General features: G+C 43.6%; 2 protein-coding genes across 2 annotated transcripts in view; both read left to right on the top strand.

The window, feature by feature from the left end:
- LOC146548220 (NACHT, LRR and PYD domains-containing protein 12-like) overlaps nucleotides 1-22,429 on the top strand; it is a 35,423-nt gene extending 12,994 nt beyond the window's left edge. The window contains exons 6-10 of the mRNA XM_085266175.1: nucleotides 1,076-1,249; nucleotides 16,370-16,546; nucleotides 18,649-18,846; nucleotides 21,222-21,395; nucleotides 22,071-22,429. Of these exons, the coding sequence (XP_085122301.1) occupies nucleotides 1,076-1,249; nucleotides 16,370-16,546; nucleotides 18,649-18,846; nucleotides 21,222-21,395; nucleotides 22,071-22,083 (736 nt within the window). The 3' untranslated portion in view covers nucleotides 22,084-22,429. The remainder of the gene's footprint in view (nucleotides 1-1,075; nucleotides 1,250-16,369; nucleotides 16,547-18,648; nucleotides 18,847-21,221; nucleotides 21,396-22,070) is intronic.
- The window catches only part of LOC146548208 (NACHT, LRR and PYD domains-containing protein 12-like), a 586,500-nt gene that overhangs the window by 502,378 nt on the left and 60,839 nt on the right, over nucleotides 1-23,283 (top strand). The gene's annotated exons all lie outside the window — the stretch shown is intronic.

Here is a 23,283-nt window from a genome sequence, read left to right on the forward strand (position 1 = left end):
AAACACACTGATTAGGATTATAGATTAAACTGCAGTAATACTTTCACAGTGTGCAGTGATGCACAGGTCCGAGTGGTTTTACACTGAAATTCTCAACAACAGGAAACTATAAGAATTTGTTACTCTAATAATAAACATAGAAGAAGAAAAACATTTTTCATTTAGAGTTGATGAATATAAATGAATTTGAACTTTACAAACCAATCAAAGACAAACTGATCCATGTGAGTTTATAACAATATTCAAAGGCTGCTGCTGGACACAGACAGGTAACATCATTTTGACTTGCTGTCACCTGGATCTAGAGTCATAAACACTGAAGTGCTGAACATTAATACAAGTCTGTTTCTGCCAACTAGTGATAAACCTGCAGACTAATGGCTCAGAAAGCTAAAACGAGCCAATCATTTCTGTGTTTAGTTCCCCTGAAATCCTGCTGCTGTTCTGAACCATAGTTTCTGATCTGAAGGTCAAACAGAGTCATGATGGTTGTTTCTATTTGTCCCTTTTTAGTTTAGTTCCCCTGAAATCAGATGTGATATCAGCAGCTCTGAGTTCATTCATCATTATTGTCCAGTGATGACATTTCTGCTCCGTTTGGTGACAGTCAGCAGATTTTTCCTGAGTGTGGACGTGAACAGTCGTACCTGACAGCAGCAGGTAGCAAACAGAGATCATCTTTCCAGCTGGAACTCTTCACTGAGCTGAGCTCATTCAAAATGTTCTGGATTCAAGACAGGAAACAGTCCACATGTGTGTCTTCACTCTGACTCTGGATCAGATCTCAGTGACAGACTGTGGACGTTATGGAAGCCTAAATGTGACACCATCTTCCTCCTTCATCTGCAGATTAAAGCCAAACAAAGATTCTCATTAAAAGTCTGCAGGTCTGAGAGAGACTCAATCGTTGTGTCATGTCAAACACAGTAAGAGGAGCTGAAGCACAGATGTGAAGAGCAGATGTTCATCAGATTATGACCTCACTTTGTTTTGTCTTCATATACATTCAGTCTGTGTTTATAATGCAGACTTTCTGCTTTTATAATAACACGTTTTGTATTTTCTGTAATCACAGACTGGCTGACTGTGGACTCTCAGAGACTCACTGTGAAGTTGTGGCCTCGGCCCTGAAGTCCATCCCCTCCCATCTGACAGAGCTGGACATTAGTAACAACAAGCTGCAGGATTCAGCAGTGAAGCTTCTGTGTGCTGGACTGGAGAGTCCAAACTGTCGACTGGAGACTCTGAGGTGAGTTCACTGACTGCAGCTGTTGTTGTGTTTCTATATTTCAGGCTGCAGAGACTTTGAGCTTGTGTGGAAACAGACAGAGAAAAGAAAGACATGAATGTCAAAGCTAATAAAGGTGAAGTTAGGAGCTGTGATGATGTTCATGTATCAGAAGCTGATCGGGCTGCTACAGAGACGACCCACACAGCTGCTGTGGTGAGGTTTGTGTTAAAACAGAGGAACACAGGCCCACACATGACAGCAAAGCAGGTTTCAGGCTCTGTGAGAGGATTTCAAACAGAAGCTGGAGAAGAGAAAGGACTCTGTTGGAATGACTACAGAAAGAAGGCAGCTGAGACCAGTCCAAGTGTTTCCATGGAGCCCAGTCTAACATTCATTTATACACTAACGTACAGAAGTGAACGGGAAAATGAATCCATAGTTTCAAATGTAGAAATAGTTCTCAGTTCATTTACAGAGTTTAATACAGTTCATGAGGAAATGTTCAGTTCGATTCAATTCGATTGGAATCTGGGAAATTTTGCCTCAGACAGAAATATTATAATTCAGTACATTTACATATTTTTGTGTCTATAAAAGGGAAGCTGACACTCGCAAGACTTTATCAAATGTGTGAGCATCACAGCAGAGGCCTTTGTGTCAAAGTAGCTGAAGATAAAACACGGAAGAACATGAAGGTGATTTTCCTGTTCTGGGATTTTATAGAAATATTCTGCAGTAGATCAAAAACGAAAGAAAACCATGAATCAACACATGAACATTACCTGATGCTGCTGAAGTGAAGCAGAGCAAAGTTACAGTGTTTTTGTTAAAGACACAACTGAGCGTTTTGCAATTTGCATAATTTTAAAAAGTTTAAATTTGTTCAGAAGCCTGTTGAACAGGAGAAATTAGGTTTTCTTTTCGAAAGCAAGTAAAAGGAAAAAAACAGCGGCCGACAGCGCTGTAAACAACGGTAGACTTGTGCGTAACAAGCAAGCGAATAATGCAGAAAACAGATTTTAAACAGGAAACTGTTCTTGAAGTACAGAGAGAGAGAGAGAGAGCTGTGCATGAAGTGTGATTTTATTGTGGTGGAAGCAAAACAGCAAAAGTCAGAGTGAGTTCATGACGATGTTTATGTGAAGCGTAGTTTGGATCTTCTTTTGCTGCTGGTTCAGTCAATATTGTTTGTAGAGAGATAAAACTAACAGCTTCAGAATCGAGCGCAAAAAGGACGTAAACACAAAGCGTGGACCCGCCGAAACATCAGAATCGGCGAGCTGTCGGCTTTCAGCCCCGACCGTGTCTGTGCCGTCAGTGAGAAAGGCGACATCTCACTGATTCTGATGTGTCGGCGGGTCCGAGCTTTGTGTTTACGTCTCTGTGCAGAATCCGTGTTCCTGCTCTCATTCACTGTTTCAGCTGTTTGGTGGTTGTTAAAGTTTTGTGAGGTGTAACCTGAGATTCTGACATTTCGGGCAAAATAAATTAATATTAAAAAATTGATTCAGGATTTTAATTAATCAATATCACGTTATCCAAGCCAGAATCGATTTTAATCGATGAATCGATTATTAAAACCCACTCCTAATTCAAAGCACTGAAGCATCGACTTGTTCCATTATCCAACAATGAAAACAGGAAACACAGACAGCTGGCCTTCAAAGTAAAAGCTGCTCCTTTTGAAACATGTTGGTGGTAAAATGTAAGAAGAGCTGAAGCACATAAATGATCTACGTGCCAAAATATTAAACACAGTTGATATATTTGTGTGAGTGTTGTGATTCAGGTGTAGATGTAATAATGTACATATAGCAGAGTTTCCTCTTCTAGATCAGCTGATCAGAGTCGGGCCAATCAGCTCTGAGCATGCTCAGTCTGAGTTATGGAGCCACATACTATGATTCACCATGGCAACGGCATGAGCAGAGGCTCCGTGTGAATCCAGAGGAGCAGGAACATGAATGATGACAGTAGATGTTTGTGTGAAAGTGCTGGAAGCAAATGAGTGTGTGATGTTCTTTCAGTGTTGCACTTTGTAGACGCTCCCTGAGCACTGGTCTCACAGCCAGCTGCACATAGAGACCAGTGTTGTTAGTCCAGGTCAGAAGATGACTTGTTGGAATGAAAATGAGCTTGTAGTTTGTCTGCTTTAATAATGTGACTGGAAAAAGGTGTTGGACTTCAAATATGTCCATTTCTGTCACACTTCACCTTTAAAAGTGAAGCCATGTGGTTCCTGGAAGGAAAAACACGACTTTTTCAAGTCTTTGTCCTGTTTTTATGAGAAATGTACGACTTTAATGTGAAACATTCAGAGTTTTTTCTCTTGTTGTGTTTGTTTGAAGCTGCTTCCTGTTGGCTTCAGCTGTTTGGAGTTTCCATTTTCTAAACTTCTACATTCTGAAGCTTCTTCAGCTCTGAACAGATGATGAAACACTGAATGATTTCAAGCACTTTGTCTAATAAACTTACATCTTTCATTCTTTATACAGATTGAAGAGCTGTGGTTTGTCAGATATTGGCCTTGATTATCTGGCAGCAGCACTGAAGTCCAACCCCTCGTATCCCACAGAGGTGGACCTGAGTGGAACCTACAGCAACCTGAAGGGTTCAGGAGTGAAGCATCTGTGTGGTTTTCGGGAGAATCCACGATGTCGATTTGAAACTCTGAGGTCAGTCAGCATGTTTTAGTTGTGCTGAGATGAATATGATGTGAAAGTTGTGCTGACACTAAACTGCAGACATCAGGCTGATATTATACTGATCCACACTGAGGATCTTCATGGTAAAGTCTGTTTTCTTCTTCTCTGGTTTAGTCCATTGACTGCAGCAGAACAATGTTCACATTTCAAACAGTGATACTCAACGTATGGCCCGCGGCCCACACGCGGCCTGCCCACCTTTCCTGATTCAGAGAGAGGGGACCCTGATTAACTGTGTAGCTTCTTCCTCACAGTTCTAAGTATCAGACACAACAATGAATAATCCACAGCTGACTGTCTTTAGCAGGTCAAAGGTCACGGCACACAGCACTCTGTGAAACAGTTTGGAGCAGGAATTCTTGCACATTTACAAACTGACACTGCTGCACGGCATGCTGGGTAATGCTAGCTGCTCAGGTATGGGCGTGCTAATGGCTGTGAGGCTCTGTGGCTGCAGAACACCGAAGAAGAGAAAAGAGAGGTGGAGGATGAAGAAAAGAGGCGGAGATGAAGCAGAAGTTTTGCTCCAGAGAGGAGCTGTGTCTGTGTGGGCAGGGCTCAGACAGCTCCGCCCACACAGTGACAGTGAAGCAGGTGAAGAGTAATAAATGAAGACAGCAGACAGGATTTGATAAGCTGATGTACAAACATGTAGGTCGTGTCCAAATTCATGGGCTGCATCCTCCTGAGGCCGCATTTGTAGACCGATTACGTCACAGCGACACGATGAAGGCTGTCCAAATTCGTAGACTCCTCCGAATGCAGCCAACAAATGCGTCCTCCTTTTCCCCGAATTTGAAGGATGGGTCGGGTGTGTCCTTCGTGGCCTACCATATCCCAGAATTCATAGCGCGGCCCAGCCAAACTCCAGTTTCCAACAATGGCGGCCGCTACTAAGTTTTAAAATTACTCATACTAATCTTTTTCGGTCACAAAATAAACTTTTAACATATTTTCAGGCGAGAAAGTAGCTGTGTAAACATCAAATATCTGCTCGGTTTATCAAGATACCGCATATTTCCAAAAGTGCTTCGACGTTTTCGGAGACGTCTGCTACCCACCAGCTCGATAGCTCGCCGGGAGCTCGAGGGTCACTGAAGCCGCCGAGAACGGCACAACTCCCGGCACATCATTTTCAGATCACCGCGGACTTTCGCTACTCAGGTTAAACGTGATATATAAGTCACTTAGACAACCTCAAAATGTTATTGTTTGGCTTTTTTCAGTGTTTTGTTTGTTCGTGAGTAAATCGGTTTGGCTGAGATTAAAGTTATTAGATTAGATTAGATAAAATAAAACTTTATTAATCCCCCAGGTGGGTTCCTCCTTGGTCTTTACAGAGCTGACTAAACGTCAAACAGAAAACTGATTAAACAGAAGTATGAGACGGTCGAGAATTTACGCCAGTGTCCTGTTATATTTTAGATAGCAAGGAGCAGACGGCTGAGTTTATTAAACTCCACCGAGACAGCGGTGACGCTAATCAGAAGGCTAGACCGTCCAATTTCCCCAGCCGTTTATTTCCAGCCTACCCGACCTTCTGAGGACCCAGCCCACGTAGACCGCAAAGGCCGGGTCCTCGGGAGGATGCAGCCCATGAATTTGGACACGACCGTAGAATGATGGTGGCAGCTACAGAAACAGGTCCATACAGACTGAAGCGTGTCTCAGTCTGAATGTACACTGCTGTTATAAGAGCTGTGGAAACTCAGGTCAAAAGGACGTAACCACACTGCTGACAGTTCCAGGACAGTCACAGAGTTACAGCATCATTTGTGACCATAAAGACAGAAAGCTCATCCAAATCCTGGGATTAAAAGTCTGTCCTGGTGGTGTCCAGTCAAACACGTCTCTGTGAAAGCTTCAATCCAACAGGCTCCAAAGTCCTTCTGCTCATTTCCTCGCCGGGTTCTTGATGCTCCTGTACCATCTCTCTGTCATCCTCCTCGCTCCCTCTTTGCACTCACAGTCTTTGTGCATCATTAACACTCACATGAGGAAAACCAAAGTTTTACTGGGCAGAAGATGATCATCAGTGACTCTGTCTTTAAAACACTCTTGTTAGAAATGTACGACTTTAATGTGAAACATTCAGAGTTTTTTCTCTTGTTGTGTTTGTTTGAAGCTGCTTCCTGTTGGCTTCAGCTGTTTGGAGTTTCCATTTTCTAAACGTCTACATTCTGAACCTTCTTCAGCTCTGAACAGATGATGAAACACTGAATGATTTCAAGCACTTTGTCTAATAAACTTACATCTTTCATTCTCTATACAGATTGGAGAGCTGTGATTTGTCAGAGATCAGCTGTGATTATCTGGAAGCAGTGCTGAAGCTCAACCCTTCGTATCCCAGAGAGGTGGGCCTGAGAGACCACAAGCTGCAGGATTCAGGAGTGAAGCAGCTGTGTGTTCTTCTGGAGAATCCACAACATCAAATTGAAACTCTGAGGTCAGTCTCCACGTTTTAGTTGTGCTGACACTGTCGATCTGTGGAACTAAAACCTTTATACAGGAAGTCTGGTTCAGCTCTTTGTAGACCTTCTAATCTCTGATGCTCTGAGTCTTACTCAGTAGATGATGCAGAGTTGTGAAGCCGATGTGGGTGAGGACACTCGCCCAGCTCTAACTACTTTGACGTCCAGGTGGCTTCCCTGCTTGTCCTGATACAAACAAACCTGAGTAACCTTGCAGGTCAGATCTCATCAGTCACACCTGTTATGGCAGCTCTCCTCTAGATTGTAGTTCTTGTTAACCTGGGATGGTTTTAGAAGCCTGGACCACAGACTGCAAGGGAAGATATTACTGGGAAAGGCCAAAGCAACCTATTAGACCCATTAAACACTAACATAGATGAATACTCAGATTTAAACCTTTATTGTTTCACAAAGGGTTAAAAAGGGAACGTCCACAGATTTTATTAAAGCAGTTTGACAGGAGCAAAGCAAAAACACAAAGAATAAGTGTTTCACATATTAATACATATAACATAATAATAAAAGAAAAGCAAAATAATGATACAAAAGAATGAAAAAGTTGTCCAGAGCAGCAGGATGTCTGAGGTCTGCAGAAACACAAAAACACAGCAGCTAAAAATAGTTGTTGAAAGAAAACGAGGTGGGAGCTGCTGATTCCTGAGCTTTGATACTGGATTAGCTTCAGTAGTTATTCCCATCACTGCTGTAGGAGCTACATTTAGTCACAGCTGATTGTCTTCTTTGACCAATCAGAAGACTACTGTTGTAAAAACAAGCAGACAAAGAACCAATGAGAGTGAAGAACAGGATAAAGAGCTCGTGTGATGGAGGCAAAGCAATAATCAGCAGACTGTAGCAGTTTCTATCTGGATGAAAGTAGAAGGAGCTCAGCGGAGCTCAGTCCCATATCTTTGGTTAGAAACAACATCAGTGATTTCCTGCTGCTCGAGATGATTCCAGCAGCTCTCATTAGTTTTCAGTTTTCAGTTTTATTTGTCATATGCAAGTTAGCACAGGGTCAACATTGCAATGAAATGTGTTTGATGAGCAGCAGTCACTCAGCAGCATGATACAGTAGGAGAAAATATAATAAAAGAAAATAAAATAATAAAGAAAATAGAAAAATAGTAAGGAGCAAAATATTAGAGAGACGTGGTAAAAGAGAAAAGATGACTAAATATATATGTATCTATAAATATAAATATATGTACACTAGTGATTAAATAAGAAAATCTTGAAAAGAAATATGACGGGAGGGCAGATGGGATATTGCACAGGAATGAACAGCAGAAAATTACAGTATTGCACTTTTAAATATAAATATCAATGACAATAAAGTGGAGTGACCAGTGCAGATTAAACAGAGTACTTGTGAAGCTGCAGGGTAGCTTCTGAGTGCTGTGTTGTGTGTGTTTAAGTGTTGTGGTTGAGGTGTCGTATGGCTTGGTGGTAAAAACTGTTTTTAAGTCTTGTAGTCCGAGCAGACAGACTCCTGTAACGTCTGCCAGATGGTAACAAGGAGAACAGCTGATGTGCTGGGTGGCTGTGGTCCTTGATGATGCTGTGTGCTTTACGGAGGCATCGCTGGAGATAAATGTCCTGAATGGCAGGAAGCCTCGTGCCAGTGATGTGCTCTGCTGCCTTCACCACCCTCTGTAGCGATTTACGGCTGCTGGCAGAGCAGCTTCCGTACCAAACTGTGATGCAGCTCGTCAGCAAGCTCTCAATTGCACACCTGTAAAAATTTGAGGTGATGTTGGCGTTCATGCCAAACTTCCTCAGCTTCCTCAGGAAGTAAAGCCGCTGGCGAGCTTTCCTGATAGCAGTGTCTGTGTGAAGGGTCCAGGAGAAGTCCTCGGTGATGTTGACTCCAAGGAATTTGAAGCTGCTGACCCTTTCGACCTTGACACCGTTGATGTGGATGGGCTGGTGTTCCCTGACTGGTCGTTTCCGGTAGTCCACTATCATTTCTCTAGTTTTGCTGATGTTGAGAGTCAGGTTATTTTCCAGACACCACTCGTACAGTGCCATCACCTCCTCTCTATAGGCCGTCTCATCGTTGTCTGTGATGAGGCCTATGATGGTTGTGTCATCCGCAAACTTGATGATGATGTTGGACTCGTGTTTAGCAACACAGTCGTGTGTGAACAGGGAATATAGGAGGGGCTAAGCACACAACCCTGTGGCGTACCTGTGTTCAGGATGAGTGATGAGGAGGTGTGCTTACCAACTCTCACCACCTGGGGCCTGTTTGTGAGGAAGTTTAGAATCCATCTGCAGATCGGTGTTCCCAGCCCAAGGTCGACGAGCTTCGTGGCAAGTTTTGAGGGGATGATGGTGTTAAATGCCGAGCTGTAGTCGATGAAGAGCATCCTTGCATATGTATTCCCTTTCTCCAGGTGAGTGAGGGTGGTGTGCGTTGCCAGGGCGATGGCATCCTCTGTGGCTCTGTTTGTCCGATAGGCAAACTGAAGAGGGTCCAGTGTGTCAGGGAGGGAGGAGCAGATGTGACCTTTGACCAACCGCTCCAGGCACTTCATGATGACGGATGTCAGTGCAACAGGACGGTAGTCATTCAGAAGGGAGACCACTGATTTTTTGGGAACGGGAATGATGGTGGATGCTTTGAGGGACGTGGGAACCACTGACTGCCTCAGGGAGAGGTTGAAGATGTTGGTGAACACCTCTGCCAGCTCGTCTGCACACACTCTGAGTTGCCGGCCTGGGATGCCGTCTGGGCCTGGAGCTTTGTGAGGATTTACCTTTTTAAAGGTCCATCTCACAGCTTCTGTTTTCAGAGTTAAAGTTGCAGCCTCACTGTCCTCCTGAGGGTAGAGGATCTGTTCTCTGTTGTCTGCGTCAAAATGAGCATAGAAGTTGTTAAGCTCGTCTGCAAGAGATGCAGTGGGCTGAACACTGACTGTGTTGACCTTCTTGTAGTCAGTGATGCAGCACAGTCCATTCCACAGTTGCCTGGTGTCAAAGCTGTGGTAGCTGGACTCCATTTTGTCCCTGTAGTCCTTTCTGGCCTTTTTTATGGATTTCGGAGGTCGTACCTGGCTGCTTTATATGCATCAGCATCCCCGGAGTTAAAGGCAGAGGTCGGCACATTCCAGCAGCTGATGAGAAAAACAGCTGATGGCTCACAGCTCGTGCACTGTTGGATCTCCAGATGTTCACGTGGCTGAAGTCTGTGAAGAAACTGTGGTCCAAGTAGTTCACACGGCCTCAGATTGGACCGAGCTCCCTGGATCACTGCAGCATCCTCAGCTGGTACATGGACGTCTCTGCTCCTCAGTCTTGGAGCCCCTGCAGGTCCGTCCACACCACCGGGGTCTTCTCACTCACCTTTCCTTTGTCCTCCTCCTTCATCGGCCGTGCTGTGTCTTTGTTCCTGCGGTGTTGTTCCCACGATGCAGCGCTGATGTTCCCTCCTTGAATGCACAACAAGTACGGTGCTGGTCTTTCTCGGGTGGAGCAGAGACAGATTGAAGTCTTTCAGGCTTTAGTGCCGACTTCCCTGACAGAGGCTGGACTCCATGGTCTGCACAGGAGGCTTCTACACTGTGTGGAGGTGACTCCTGGACTTGAAGACAGGCTGCAGGTACATGTGTGATGAAGAGGAGCTACAGCAGTGTGATGGAGCTGCAGGTGTGAAGGAAGTCCTGCTGTCCTGTCCCACCCTCATCTTTGCTTCCTCTGTCTTCTCTGGACTTGTCCTCCTGTTTCAGAAACAGCACTGCTTCATGCCGAGGGTGGACGGGAGCGTTGGCTCTGATTCTTTTACCGTCCACCACAAGGAGACACTGATGCTGACCTCCTGATTCATCTGCATGTGTTCTGCTTCACACTGCTCACCTCCACCAAAGACTTCACAAACATCTTCTTTCTTTGAGTCCAGTTTGTCCCACAAACACTTCCAAATCTCCTCCTCTGAGATTCTGCAGCTTCTTGCAGTGTGACTCAGCTGACTTCTGACAGACCACAGACTGGCACAGCATCCACATGTGTCTCCTTTCAAACAGGCTCTTGATGTTTCCTCCCACATCATTCTGGCCTCTCAGTCTCCTTTGTTCTCCAGCTCTGTAGCTCCAGCTGGTGAAGCTTCAGTTTTCCATGTTGGTAACAGTAAACTACAGCCTCTGCTGTCAGCTGGGTAACTAAACAGAGCTGCAGCACGTCTCTGCGGTGGTGCTACATCCAGCCTGCAGACGGCCGTCTACATGTTGTAGTGGTTTACAGTCACCAGGGGGCGCTGTCCCAGCCATGCAGGCAGTGGGCTGCTCTGCTTGTGCTGTTGTTGGTGAAGCTGAAGTGAAAGCGAGAGTTAAAACACTGAACAGTGTCCACTGAGCTTCTCATGCTATTCTCATGCTCAAAGAAGTTTAACAGGAAGGACGACTCGTCCATCAGGCGTCCAGCTGTCCGTGACCGTGTCCACAGCAGAGTGTGACCGAGGCTTCATGCTAACACGCACACATGAAGCTAATACCACCACGAGCAGCTGCTCAGTGGATTTGGAGGACAAATGTCTGCAGCTTCTCACAGGCAGTATGCAGAATGTGGATCTCCACAAAGACTGTGGAGAGCTCGTCCCACACTCTAAATCCAAACTTGTCTGCACAAAACTTCTCACACGTTCCCGTCACAAGTGTCTTCTAAGTGAAGCTACCAGGTTCAGGTCCAGCTTGTTTATCTGGAGCTGCAGGAGATGATCCATCCTCACAAAGCAACACAGCAGATATGCAAACACACAACACAACCAAAGGATTCTCTCTGCATGTCTGTGGCTGATGCTGCTGGAACGAAGCTGTTTGAAACCTTGTTGTTCTGCACTTTGGGACCAGAAGAGGAAACTGAAGCTCTGTGCAGAGGGTCCAATGGAAGCAGCCAAGCGCTGTAAGTGTCTGCTGTACAGGGATGCTGGTTCAGCTGTGGCTCAGTTTCACAGTGTGACTCAATAAAAGCAGCAGGAAATCAAAGCTTGATGCTTTCATCAGTGTGGAAATAAGAAAGTTTCCTGTGACAGACGCTGGAGCTCTTTCACTCTCAGCTTCACAGTTTCAGCTTCAAACTTCTTCCAACATGTTTCTAACACGGCCACATTCCACCTTAATGGAGCTGATATCTTGTGCATCAGCACATTTTCTAAAGGCAGCGATCACATCTTTAGTTTTGGATGTTTAACTGCAGATTGTTTATGTGTTTATAGCACATTAATTACAGCAGCAGCGTTGACCACAGTGCTGTACAAGAATCCAAAATAACTATTAAAATAACTCCTAATATTAATATCACACATCAAATATCAAATAACTCTCATGCTGTATTAAAAGCCAGTGAATACAAATGTGTTTTAAGAGCAGATTTACAGAGACTGACAGCAGGAGCTGGGGCTGTTCGATAGAACGATGTATATATGATGACCATATGAAAACGTCTATCGTTTCATATCACGCTCTTTGTTTCCTGCTTATGTGTTTGTGTTTTCCAGATAAAGCTTTCAAAATAAATCTGAAGATCCTGTTGAGAGTTTTCAAAATAAACACAATACAGTACTGCGGTCGCTCGTTTATTGAGTTACGTTCTTAAAATAAGTCTCAGAATGAAGTAGCAGCTTTATGTTTTACAAGTATTATAGAAGTTTTAAGGCAGTTAAACCCTCACTGCACACTTTCTACACTTTTCTCAGACAGGCATGAACATTTTCACACTTTTCTCTCTTGTTTAAACAAAGTTCAAACCTTCATAGAAAAATAAGTTCATTATTAAAGAATGAAAGCAAAGTGTTTCTGAAACGTGTCAAATCAGCCTTTGCTGGCATTAAATGAGCTTCTGTGTGAGGAGCACTCGTCCATGGCCTGGGCTCCTCGCTGTCAGGTAAAGTTTCATAAAGCTTTTGAGTTTTTCTGCAGATAATGTTGGTGTCCAGCACGATGTTCTTTTTCCTGCGGTCACTGAGCCACAAAGCCAAAGCTGACTCCATCCTTACGATGTTCTTGTTGTGGACAGTTACAACCTTTTTGCCTCCTTGTTGAAACTATGATGGTCAGCATCTTCCTCTGCCTTTGGCTGCTACCACAGGTGCAAAACGTCTCGTCATCATTGTTGTTTGTTGGGACAAAACGTACAAACATACAGTGCAGCACTGCAGAGTCACACTGCTGTAAATTTGAACACATTCTGTACTGTACAGGAGACACGGCACGAGATTGGCTGACAATGGTCTACAGCCAATCAGGACGCAGAACACAATGCGCTGTAAAAAACAAAAACATGCAAAATTGCACAAAAAAGATCAGCGAAACAGCGAGGCCGCCAAAGGTGAACTGTGTTACAGCGAGGGACCAGCGTATATGTGGTTGTTGGGACGATAAATGTCTTTGAGCTTGTGTCAGAAGACGAGCTGCAGCTTTCTGGACCAGCTGCAGTCTTGCCAGGCAGGTCCCACTAACTCCAACATATAAGGAGTTACAATAATCCAGCTGGGATGTCATGAAAACGTGGATCGCCCGTTCAAGGTTTTTAAAAGATATAAATGATCTCACCTTAGATAAAAGCCTCAGTTTGAAGAAAGACCGCTGTACAACTGAGCTCAGCTGTTTTTCAAATTGCCGTCAAATATAAGCCCCAAATGTAATAATGCGATTTAATAAAAGAGCTGAACCAGTCTAATAGAGCGCCCTTGATGCCGCCATGCTCCAATGGTGAGGTCAAGATGCTGTGGTCAAGGCAGCGGTCAGATCCAAAAGCACAGCGGAGTCTCCTGATCAGTGGCTGATAAAAGATCATTAAGAACTTTTCAAAGGGCAGTTTCAGTGCTGTGAAGAGCTTTAAAACCAGACTGAAACCTTTACAACAGATTGCAGCTGAACAAATATAATCTTTTACAAAATCTTCGACAGGAAGGGAAGCTTTGAAATAGGCCTGAAGTTTGAGCAGACAGAGGATCCAGATCAGGTTTTTAGTACAGGCTGTACAACAGCATGTTTAAAACAGGCTGTACAACACCTGAACTAAGACTGCTGTTAAAAATCGCTAAGATGTCGGAACCAACAACCTTTAAAATCTTTTTAAACACGTGTTGGAACAACTTCATTTGGACAAGATGATGTCTTTATAGCATCACATCGTTCCTCCACCTGATCAAACCACACAGGCTCAAACTGATCAAAAACAGCTGAGCAGGTGAATATTTTAGCCCCGGTGCGATCTCGGGCGAGAGTATTGATGATGGCCAAAGGGCAGCGTCCAGCTCTACGGCCGCTGAAGAGCAGACTCAACAGACGCGCGTGATGTGGATCCTACTGCTCTAAAATTGGAGCTTCTTCAATCCATTAAAGAGGACATTAGTACGCTGTTAAAAGAAGAACTCAGAAATGCATTGAAAGAAGATTTTGACAATATAAGGGCTGACGTGCAAGGACTGAGAAATGAGATCACTAACAGCATGGCGGCGACGTGCGGCGAAGTTGATGGAGTAAAGGTTACAGTGAAAGAAGCTGAGGATGGGCTGTCAATGTGGAGCGATGAGGTGACCACCCTGCAGTCTACAGTAGAGAGTATGAAGGAGGAGCTGTCTGACCTGAAGGATAAATGTGATGAAGGCAGGAAGCGGAGAGCTAACATCCACATCATAGGGATCCCAGAGGGCCTGGACTCGAGCTCCTCCACGGCCGTATCCGTGCTACTACGTGAAGTGCTGGGTATGGATAAAGACGTTATTGTCGACCGCTCACACAGGAGCCCTATCCTGAGAAAGCCAGCTGGTAACCCGCACGCCGTCATAGCCGAGCGTCACTACTACCAGGATTGTGTGGCTACGCCGTGCAAGGGCCCAAGCCCCGCTTGAGTTTAACGGACAACCTATTGCAATATTACGACTGGGCGATATGACCCAAAGTTCATATCTCGATATTCTTTAGCTGGATGGCGATATACGATATATATCTCGATATTTTTAAAGCCAGAAAGTTCGAACAAAAAGAGAGTTCTTAGTCAAAGCTGTGTCCCAAATCTCACACAGGCACATTTATTAACATACAGCGTAGATGTACATGAAACAATTACTCAGAAATAAATGATCAGCATTTATTAAATAATAATGCTCCATAAATAAAAGAAAACAATGTTGTTTTTGTGCATAACAAAAAGCTCACAATCGTGCAGTCAAAATGTAAACAGACGCTGAGCATAATAACAAGCAGCTGCTCTGTTCCCAGGTTCTACTGCGTGACTGACAGCCTGGAGTTTGAAACCCTCTTTGTAACCGTGTCTCTTACAGGTGCCATTTATGGTCCTTATACACACTCAATACAGTAATATTACGTTGAAGCAGAGTACGTATCACTCCGCGAGGCTCCTCGTAGCTGTAATGCTCCAACAATCCATCAAGCGGTGCGGCCTCGTAGCTGAGCAAAGTCGTACCAAAACATCTTTTGAAAGGTTTCTGAGCGCCGTGTAGCACATAAAATCGGTTCGAGGTCAGTAAGCACAACCAGAATTCATCCATAAGGCGCACTGTCGATTTATGAGAAAATTACAGGATTTTAAGTGCAGAAAATATAGTTTATGGTTTTCCTTTGATCTTAGCAAATATCTACGCCTCTAATTGGGACGATCACAGATTTTTCACTAATGTCTTTGCGCGGCTCCCCAATATGTCATCACACAATATCATCTTTGAGGGAGACCTAAACTGCTCATTATCTGCTATGGACCACAGTTCACACAAAAGTACACTTAGTCCAAACTCAGCATGCGTCATTCAGAGCTTTCTTGATAATTATGGGCTGGCTGATGTATGGAGATTTCATAATCCTGCTTCACATCAATACTCTTTTTTTCTAATGTCCATAAAACATATATTTGTATAGAAAAACGTCTCCCTTTAGTTACAGAATGTGATTATAAGACTCTGGTGATTTCTCCTCTTGTTTTTTCAATGTGTATTCCTGATGCCTGCTCCAACTATCAGCCATGGAGATTCAACTCAGTGTTGTTAGCAGATGAAGAGTTTGTCAGTTACAAAAGGTCTCAAAGACATTTTTTTTCTATCAATCAGACCCCAGAGATGTCATCATCAGTCATTTGGGAATCTCTAAAAGCATCTGAGAGGCCAAATAATTTCATTTTGTGCCAAACAAAGTGCAACACTGAAAGAACATCATCCATAAATATTGAGTAAGAACTGGACTCTCATACAGCGAGACTCAAATGCCTTTAAACATCAGCTTATCCTGCTGATCCAAGTCCAACACTGAGTTTGTAAAAACATGTTTGTCAATCATTTTGTTTGGTTTCTGAGGAAAATGATTCAATAACTTGCTGCTAATACACAACATTTCATCATATTTCCTCATAACCCTCTTTTGTCTGACCATTTGATCCCATTTGAATTTGCAATAAAGGATCCACAGAGTTTGGTGACAATAATGACAGTAGATGTTTGTGTGAAAGTGCTGGAAGCAAATGAGTGTGTGATGTTCTTTCAGTGTTGCACTTTGTAGACGCTCCCTGAGCACTGGTCTCACAGCCAGCTGCACATAGAGACCAGTGTTGTTAGTCCAGGTCAGAAGATGACTTGTTGGAATGAAAATGAGCTTGTAGTTTGTCTGCTTTAATAATGTGACTGGAAAAAGGTGTTGGACTTCAAATATGTCCATTTCTGTCACACTTCACCTTTAAAAGTGAAGCCATGTGGTTCCTGGAAGGAAAAACACGACTTTTTCAAGTCTTTGTCCTGTTTTTATGAGAAATGTACGACTTTAATGTGAAACATTCAGAGTTTTTTCTCTTGTTGTGTTTGTTTGAAGCTGCTTCCTGTTGGCTTCAGCTGTTTGGAGTTTCCATTTTCTAAACTTCTACATTCTGAACCTTCTTCAGCTCTGAACAGATGATGAAACACTGAATGATTTCAAGCTCTTTGTCTAATAAACTTACATCTTTCATTCTTTATACAGATTGAGGAACTGTGGTTTGTCAGAGATCAGCTGTGATTATCTGGCAGCAGCACTGAAGTCCAACCCCTCCCATCTGAGACAGCTGGACCTGAGCTTCAACAACAAGCTGCAGGATCCAGGAGTGAAGCATCTGTGTGGTTTCCTGGAGAGTCCAGGATGTAAACTTGAAACTCTGAGGTCAGTCAGCATGTTTTAGTTGTGCTGAGATGAATATGATGTGAAAGTTGTGCTGACACTAAACTGCAGACATCAGGCTGATATTATACTGATCCACACTGAGGATCTTCATGGTAAAGTCTGTTTTCTTCTTCTCTGGTTTAGTCCATTGACTGCAGCAGAACAATGTTCACATTTCAAACAGTGATACTCAACGTATGGCCCACGGCCCACACGCGGCCTGCCCACCTTTCCTGATTCAGAGAGAGGGGACCCTGATTAACTGTGTAGCTTCTTCCTCACAGTTCTAAGTATCAGACACAACAATGAATAATCCACAGCTGACTGTCTTTAGCAGGTCAAAGGTCACGGCACACAGCAGACAGTCAGAAATATTCTAACTCATTTATCAGTTGTGACACTGTGAGACTTGATCAGAGGTGTGATCATCACAGCAGAGGCCTTTGTGTCAAAGTCACTGAGGATCAAACAGAAACACATGAAGCAGATTTTCCTCTTCTGGCTTTTTATAGCAGATAACCTTCAAAATATTCTGCAGTCGATCAAAAACTGAAGCAAACCATGAAGCAACATGTGAACATGAGCTGATGCTGCTGAAGTGAAGCAAAGTTACAGAGGTTTGATTACAGACACAGCTGAGAGTTTGTAATCTGTCATCATTTTAAAAAGTTTCCATGGAACAGCAGAAATGAGGCTTTACTGTCAGAGGCCGACAGCACTGAACACAACAGCAGACTGGTGGCTAATAAACAGTGAATGATGCAGAAACAGATGTTTGAAGCTGTTCTTGGAGTACACTGAGAGAGAGAGAGCTGTGCAGGCAGGAACAGCCAAAGTCAGAGAGAATTCATGAGCATATTGATCAAACGTGAAGCAGAGTTTGGATCTTCTTTTGCTGCTGCTTCACTCAGTTTTGGTTGGAGACAGATGAAACCTGCAGCTTCAGGATCTGTGAGCTGTCCACTTTCAGCCCCGACGGCGTGTCCGTGTACGTGCCGTGGAGTGAACGATCCACGCTCTGTGTTTCCATCTTTGTGTGTTTAGCTGCTCTCATTTACTGTTTTATCTGTTTGCTGCTTGTTGAAATAGTTTGTGAGCTTTAACCTGAGATTCTGGCAAAATACATTTATATTAAACATCGATTCAGGATTGAATGAATCAACATCGTTTTATTCAAATTAAAACCATTTAAATGGGAACATGAATTTTTTACAGCCGCCTCTAATGCTGGGTAATGTCAGCTGGTCCATGTGCAGCTGGCTGTGAGGCTCAGGGAGCGTCGACAAAGTGCAACACTGAAAGAACATCATCCATAAATATTGAGTAAGAACTGGACTCTCATACAGCGAGACTCAAATGCCTTTAAACATCAGCTTATCCTGCTGATCCAAGTCCAACACTGAGTTTGTAAAAACATGTTTGTCAATCATTTTGTTTGGTTTCTGAGGAAAATGATTCAATAACTTGCTGCTAATACACAACATTTCATCATATTTCCTCATAACCCTCTTTTGTCTGACCATTTGATCCCATTTGAATTTGCAATAAAGGATCCACAGAGTTTGGTGACAATGATGACAGTAGATGTTTGTGTGAAAGTGCTGGAAGCAAATGAGTGTGTGATGTTCTTTCAGTGTTGCACTTTGTAGACGCTCCCTGAGCACTGGTCTCACAGCCAGCTGCACATAGAGACCAGTGTTGTTAGTCCAGGTCAGAAGATGACTTGTTGGAATGAAAATGAGCTTGTAGTTTGTCTGCTTTAATAATGTGACTGGAAAAAGGTGTTGGACTTCAAATATGTCCATTTCTGTCACACTTCACCTTTAAAAGTGAAGCCATGTGGTTCCTGGAAGGAAAAACACGACTTTTTCAAGTCTTTGTCCTGTTTTTATGAGAAATGTACGACTTTAATGTGAAACATTCAGAGTTTTTTCTCTTGTTGTGTTTGTTTGAAGCTGCTTCCTGTTGGCTTCAGCTGTTTGGAGTTTCCATTTTCTAAACTTCTACATTCTGAACCTTCTTCAGCTCTGAACAGATGATGAAACACTGAATGATTTCAAGCACTTTGTCTAATAAACTTACATCTTTCATTCTTTATACAGATTGAAGAGCTGTGATTTGTCAGAGATCAGCTGTGATTATCTGGCAGCAGCACTGAAGTCCAACCCCTCCCATCTGAGAGAGCTGGACCTGGGTAATGACTTCTTGTATTCGACTAAGAACAACAAGCTGCAGGATCCAGGAGTGAAGCATCTGTGTGGTTTCCTGGAGAGTCCAGGATGTAAACTTGAAACTCTGAGGTCAGTCAGCATGTTTTAGTTGTGCTGAGATGAATATGATGTGAAAGTTGTGCTGACACTAAACTGCAGACATCAGGCTGATATTATACTGATCCACACTGAGGATCTTCATGGTAAAGTCTGTTTTCTTCTTTTCTGGTTTAGTCCATTGACTGCAGCAGAACAATGTTCACATTTCAAACCTTCAAAGAAGAAGAAAAATCCTCCACTGGAAAATTCACTGTGAAACTCTCAAACTCTTCATTGCACCTTAAAGTCTGTCTGACACTGAAATCCAAAGCAAAATGTGCGTTTGCTTTACAGACAGCAGTCCAACACAAACATACACACATCACCCAAAACACAGTCCAACATCCAAATCTCCTCCACTGCCAGCATGAATGATGGGAAAGAGAAGCAGGAACACTCTGACATTCAGGGTTAGAATGAGTTTCATCAAGCAGACTGTGAAGATCAAAGCTGCATTAGAAAGCTTACATGAATGAATGAGTGGACAGAAGTGGACAGAGATCATCTGAAGCACTTCAAAGGCTTTAAATCAGCACATTTCTCTTTATTCTTTATCAACTCTGTTAGTTTCTCTCAGTTTTCTGTGGAATGAAGCTAACAGCAGGCTAATAAGATGCTGACCAATAGGTTTCTATTAAAGGTTGTAATTTGTATATGAAAAAGTGCTTTGGCTCAGCAGGGATCAGCTTACAGGTAGAATACAGCTGCTGGATGGGATTAGCATGTCATAGCTATCTACCAAACTGCTAACTGGGGGATTTCAGGCCATCTATGGATCATTTTTGCTAACTGTTTATTCAGCTTAGGCTCACAGGGCTGCAGCCTGTGCCCTAGCTGTCATAGGGCAAGAGGCGTGGTCCACCTGCACAGGTGAGCAGTCCATCACAGAGCGAACAGAGAGCGACAGAGAAGCACTCCCTCACATCCACACCTACAGCCAATGTAGAAGCACCAATGAACCTAAGCAGCATTTCATTGGACTGTGGGAGAACATCCAACCTCCACAGAAAGGCCCAGCTGACCAACAAGCTTCAACCTACAACCTTCTTGCTCTAAGGCACTAGTGCTAACCACTTTTGCCCATTTCAGCCCAAATCCTGCATCTTCCTGTTTCTGACTCCAGGCCAGCTCCACTAACACTTTCTCATCAGACACTGCCACCTAGTGGAGGAAGTCTTAGTTCCATTTGAAGCTTCAGATTACAGTTAGTTCCTTTACAAAGAGGTGGAGGTGGTGGGGCCACAGCACCATCATCACTGAGTGCCATAGGACACTTAACCTTTGTTTCCATATGCTGGGAACTTCCTGTTGTTCCCAGGAGGACTGGAAAATGTGTGAAAATCTCCCAGTCAGTTCCTCACAGCACACTTCAATCATTTCCCTCCCACAGCATCAGGACCAGGGCTTTTTCTCTCTTTGGTCCCACTAAGAGATTTCCACACAAACACCTCATCAGTGGGACTCTCAGAGCTACCAGCCCTTTGCTACAATCACAAAGCTCTTCATTGAAATCAATGATATCAAAGCTGGAATCAAATGAGTCCAAGTCTTCTGCTGATTCAGCATCACATTCATCTTTGCTCCTTGTTCTGCATCCCCACCATGGACTTCATTCCTTTCCAAGCCAGCCTTGAGTGTCCTTTATTCAGCTCATCCTCTGCTTTACTTTTACACCTGATTTTAGCTGCTTTATCTCTCTTTCAACAGGTTTCTGTGCCTCAATCTTTTTCTTCTCTCCCTCATAACAAGACAGCTTCTTCTGCCTGAGAACATGTTGGAGTGATTTACTAATCCAGGGCTGCTTATTGGGGAAAATACTTCCTGTTTCCAAAGTAATCCCCATTTTTCCCAGAAAGAAATGTCAGTAGAAATCGATGATCTAAGTGAGAACATGAGCCTTTAAAAAGTCCCAGTGGGTGCAGTCAAAGCAGTCCCTCAGTCCCAGTATAGAGTCTTTGGTCCAGACTGGAACAGCTGTGTGCCCAGTTTGAGCTCTCTTCAGTGCTGTGACCTGACAGACCCAGAGGGGCCATCACATCACATTTAGAAGCTCCCCTGATGGAGCCACAACACATGTCCAATACTTAGTCTGTCTTGTTGGACCAACTGGAAGAAATGATTCAAGGACTTAGTCACAGAACAGAGATTCAAATCTCCAAAATCCAACTGGCTGCATCAGGACATATAGTCTGAAACTCTGCACAGTTTCCTGTTTGAAGCTGCTTCCTGTTGGCTTCAGCTGTTTGGAGTTTCCATTTTCTAAACTTCTACATTCTGAACCTTCTTCAGCTCTGAACAGATGATGAAACACTGAATGATTTCAAGCACTTTGTCTAATAAAGTTACATCTTTCATTCTTTATACAGATTGAGGGTCTGTGGTTTGTCAAAGATCAGCTGTGATTATCTGGCAGCAGCACTGAAGTCCAACCCCTCCCATCTGAGAGAGCTGAACCTGTACTACAACAACCTGAAGGATCCAGATGTGAAGCAGCTGTCTGATCTTCAGCAGAGTCCAGACTACAGACTGGAGACTCTGGGGTCAGTAGAGTGATGGAGTGAGTGGGTGGTGCTGTCAGCAGTATTGTACTAAACACAGTCAGTATGAAACAAAGATCCAGTGTTTCCTGTAAAGCTGCAGCTTCTCAGTGAAGCTGTGAGAGGAGAACGGTGACAGGCTTCAGGATTGGACACAAACACTTCCTGTTTCTCACCTTTATGGTCACCATAGTAACGGCTGACACGCTCTGATCAAACACTGTCAACAGCCAATCAGCTCTCTGAACAAAGCAGCACGCAGACCAATGACTGCATTGATTTCCAAGTTTAAAGCAGTGAAGAACACAGTCTGTAGGTGAGGAAGAATTTAGTGAGAGCAGATGTTTGGATGGAATTCCTCCAGTTAACAGCTGGAACCGTCCATCTGGATTGTTGGGCTTGTTGTTGGGGTTCCTACAGAGCTCAGAGTGGACACACCAAGGTTCTTCTAATGAATGAAAGTCCAAACTCAAACTAGGAGGGAAAAACATTTTCAGCAACTTCAATAAAAATCCAAAGATTAGAAAAAGTGAAGCAACAATGAGTCCTAGTACAGTCCCAGCACTGACGTCCCTGCTGCTCTTTATACTGGATGTGCTGCATCACTGACTGACAGCTGATGAAGAGTCTCTGGAAACACTCGTTTATCTCCTCTGCTCTTCCTCCTTCTCTCTGCAGGTGGAGGCCATGATGGTAAACAGGACGGTGTGTGTGCTGAGAGAGGAGCAGCTGTGTCCTGATGATCCAGAGAGGTTGAAGCAGCAGCAGCTTGTGTGTAGAGACGCTCTGACTGGGCCATGTTACTGGGAGGTGGAGAGGAGAGCTTCATCCAGCAGTGACTGACAGAGGAATGAAGTGCAGATGACTGTCAGTGCTGCAGAGTGAACTGCTCTGAGAACAGCTCCACTGTCAGACACAATGTAGAGTCCAGCATCAGCCCTGTGTGTCCCTCTGGATCTGACAGAGGATCATCAGTGTATCTGGACTGCTCTGCTGCTGCTCTGTCCTTCTACAGTCTCTGCACAGTCTCTGTCTCACTCTGGAAAGATTTTACAACTTGTTGTAATTACAGAACGTTAATATAATATTCAAACATGTGATCTTCTCTTTATTTCTGAATCTTTACCAAATAAAGAAAAACCAAACTAACAAACAGAAGCTGTCGTGTCCTTTTTCACCACATCTGTGAATCTTTTCTGTGTTTTTCCTCTTTTCCTCCTTCCTGCAGCTCCATCTTCATCATTCTGTGTCCAGTATATGTGAACACGTCCAAAGCATCTGAGCCTCATGTTACCCGTTTGTGTGAGTTACGCCTGTCGTTGTGTTGTGGTGTATAAATAAGGGGCAGGAGACAGCGCTGGATCTCTGAGTTGTTTACTCTCAATTTCTGCAACATCTGCAATATCTAGAAATGCAAACCTGTGAGCTGTGTGTGTTGTGCGTCTGCTCGGCCACCTCTCCTCCGGCCATGCTGGAAGCAGCTGTGCGTTTGACAGTTTTATCGACTCGACAATAATCGAACAAATTAAATGTTCAAAAATATCAACTTAAGCACTTCAAAGTCAACAAAAAGCTTAAAACAATGAAATAATATTTCACTGACAAAACAACAGCTCATAAGAACGATACACAAAATAATACAGAAACAAACAAATAAAAGTTATTAACCAGGATCCATGTTTTTGTCACAAACACTGAATCAGCTGATTCACTCTTTATGTTTCTGAGTTTGTTTTGTGATTATAGTTCTGGTTTCTGTTTCTGTGTCTTCACTGTGTCCCACGTCTCCTTACTTTGGACTCTGTGTTATATTTCCTGTTTTACTTTGACAGTCCTGTGTTACTGTTTCCTGTCTCGTGTGTGTAATTGGTCCCAGCTGTGTTTCCCTCCT

Source organism: Mchenga conophoros, linkage group LG23 (genome assembly GCF_057382185.1).
Source record: "Mchenga conophoros isolate Kocher_MC1m ecotype Shallow Benthic linkage group LG23, M_conophoros_male_GT1.1, whole genome shotgun sequence".
Classification (NCBI taxonomy): Eukaryota; Metazoa; Chordata; class Actinopteri; order Cichliformes; family Cichlidae; genus Mchenga; species Mchenga conophoros.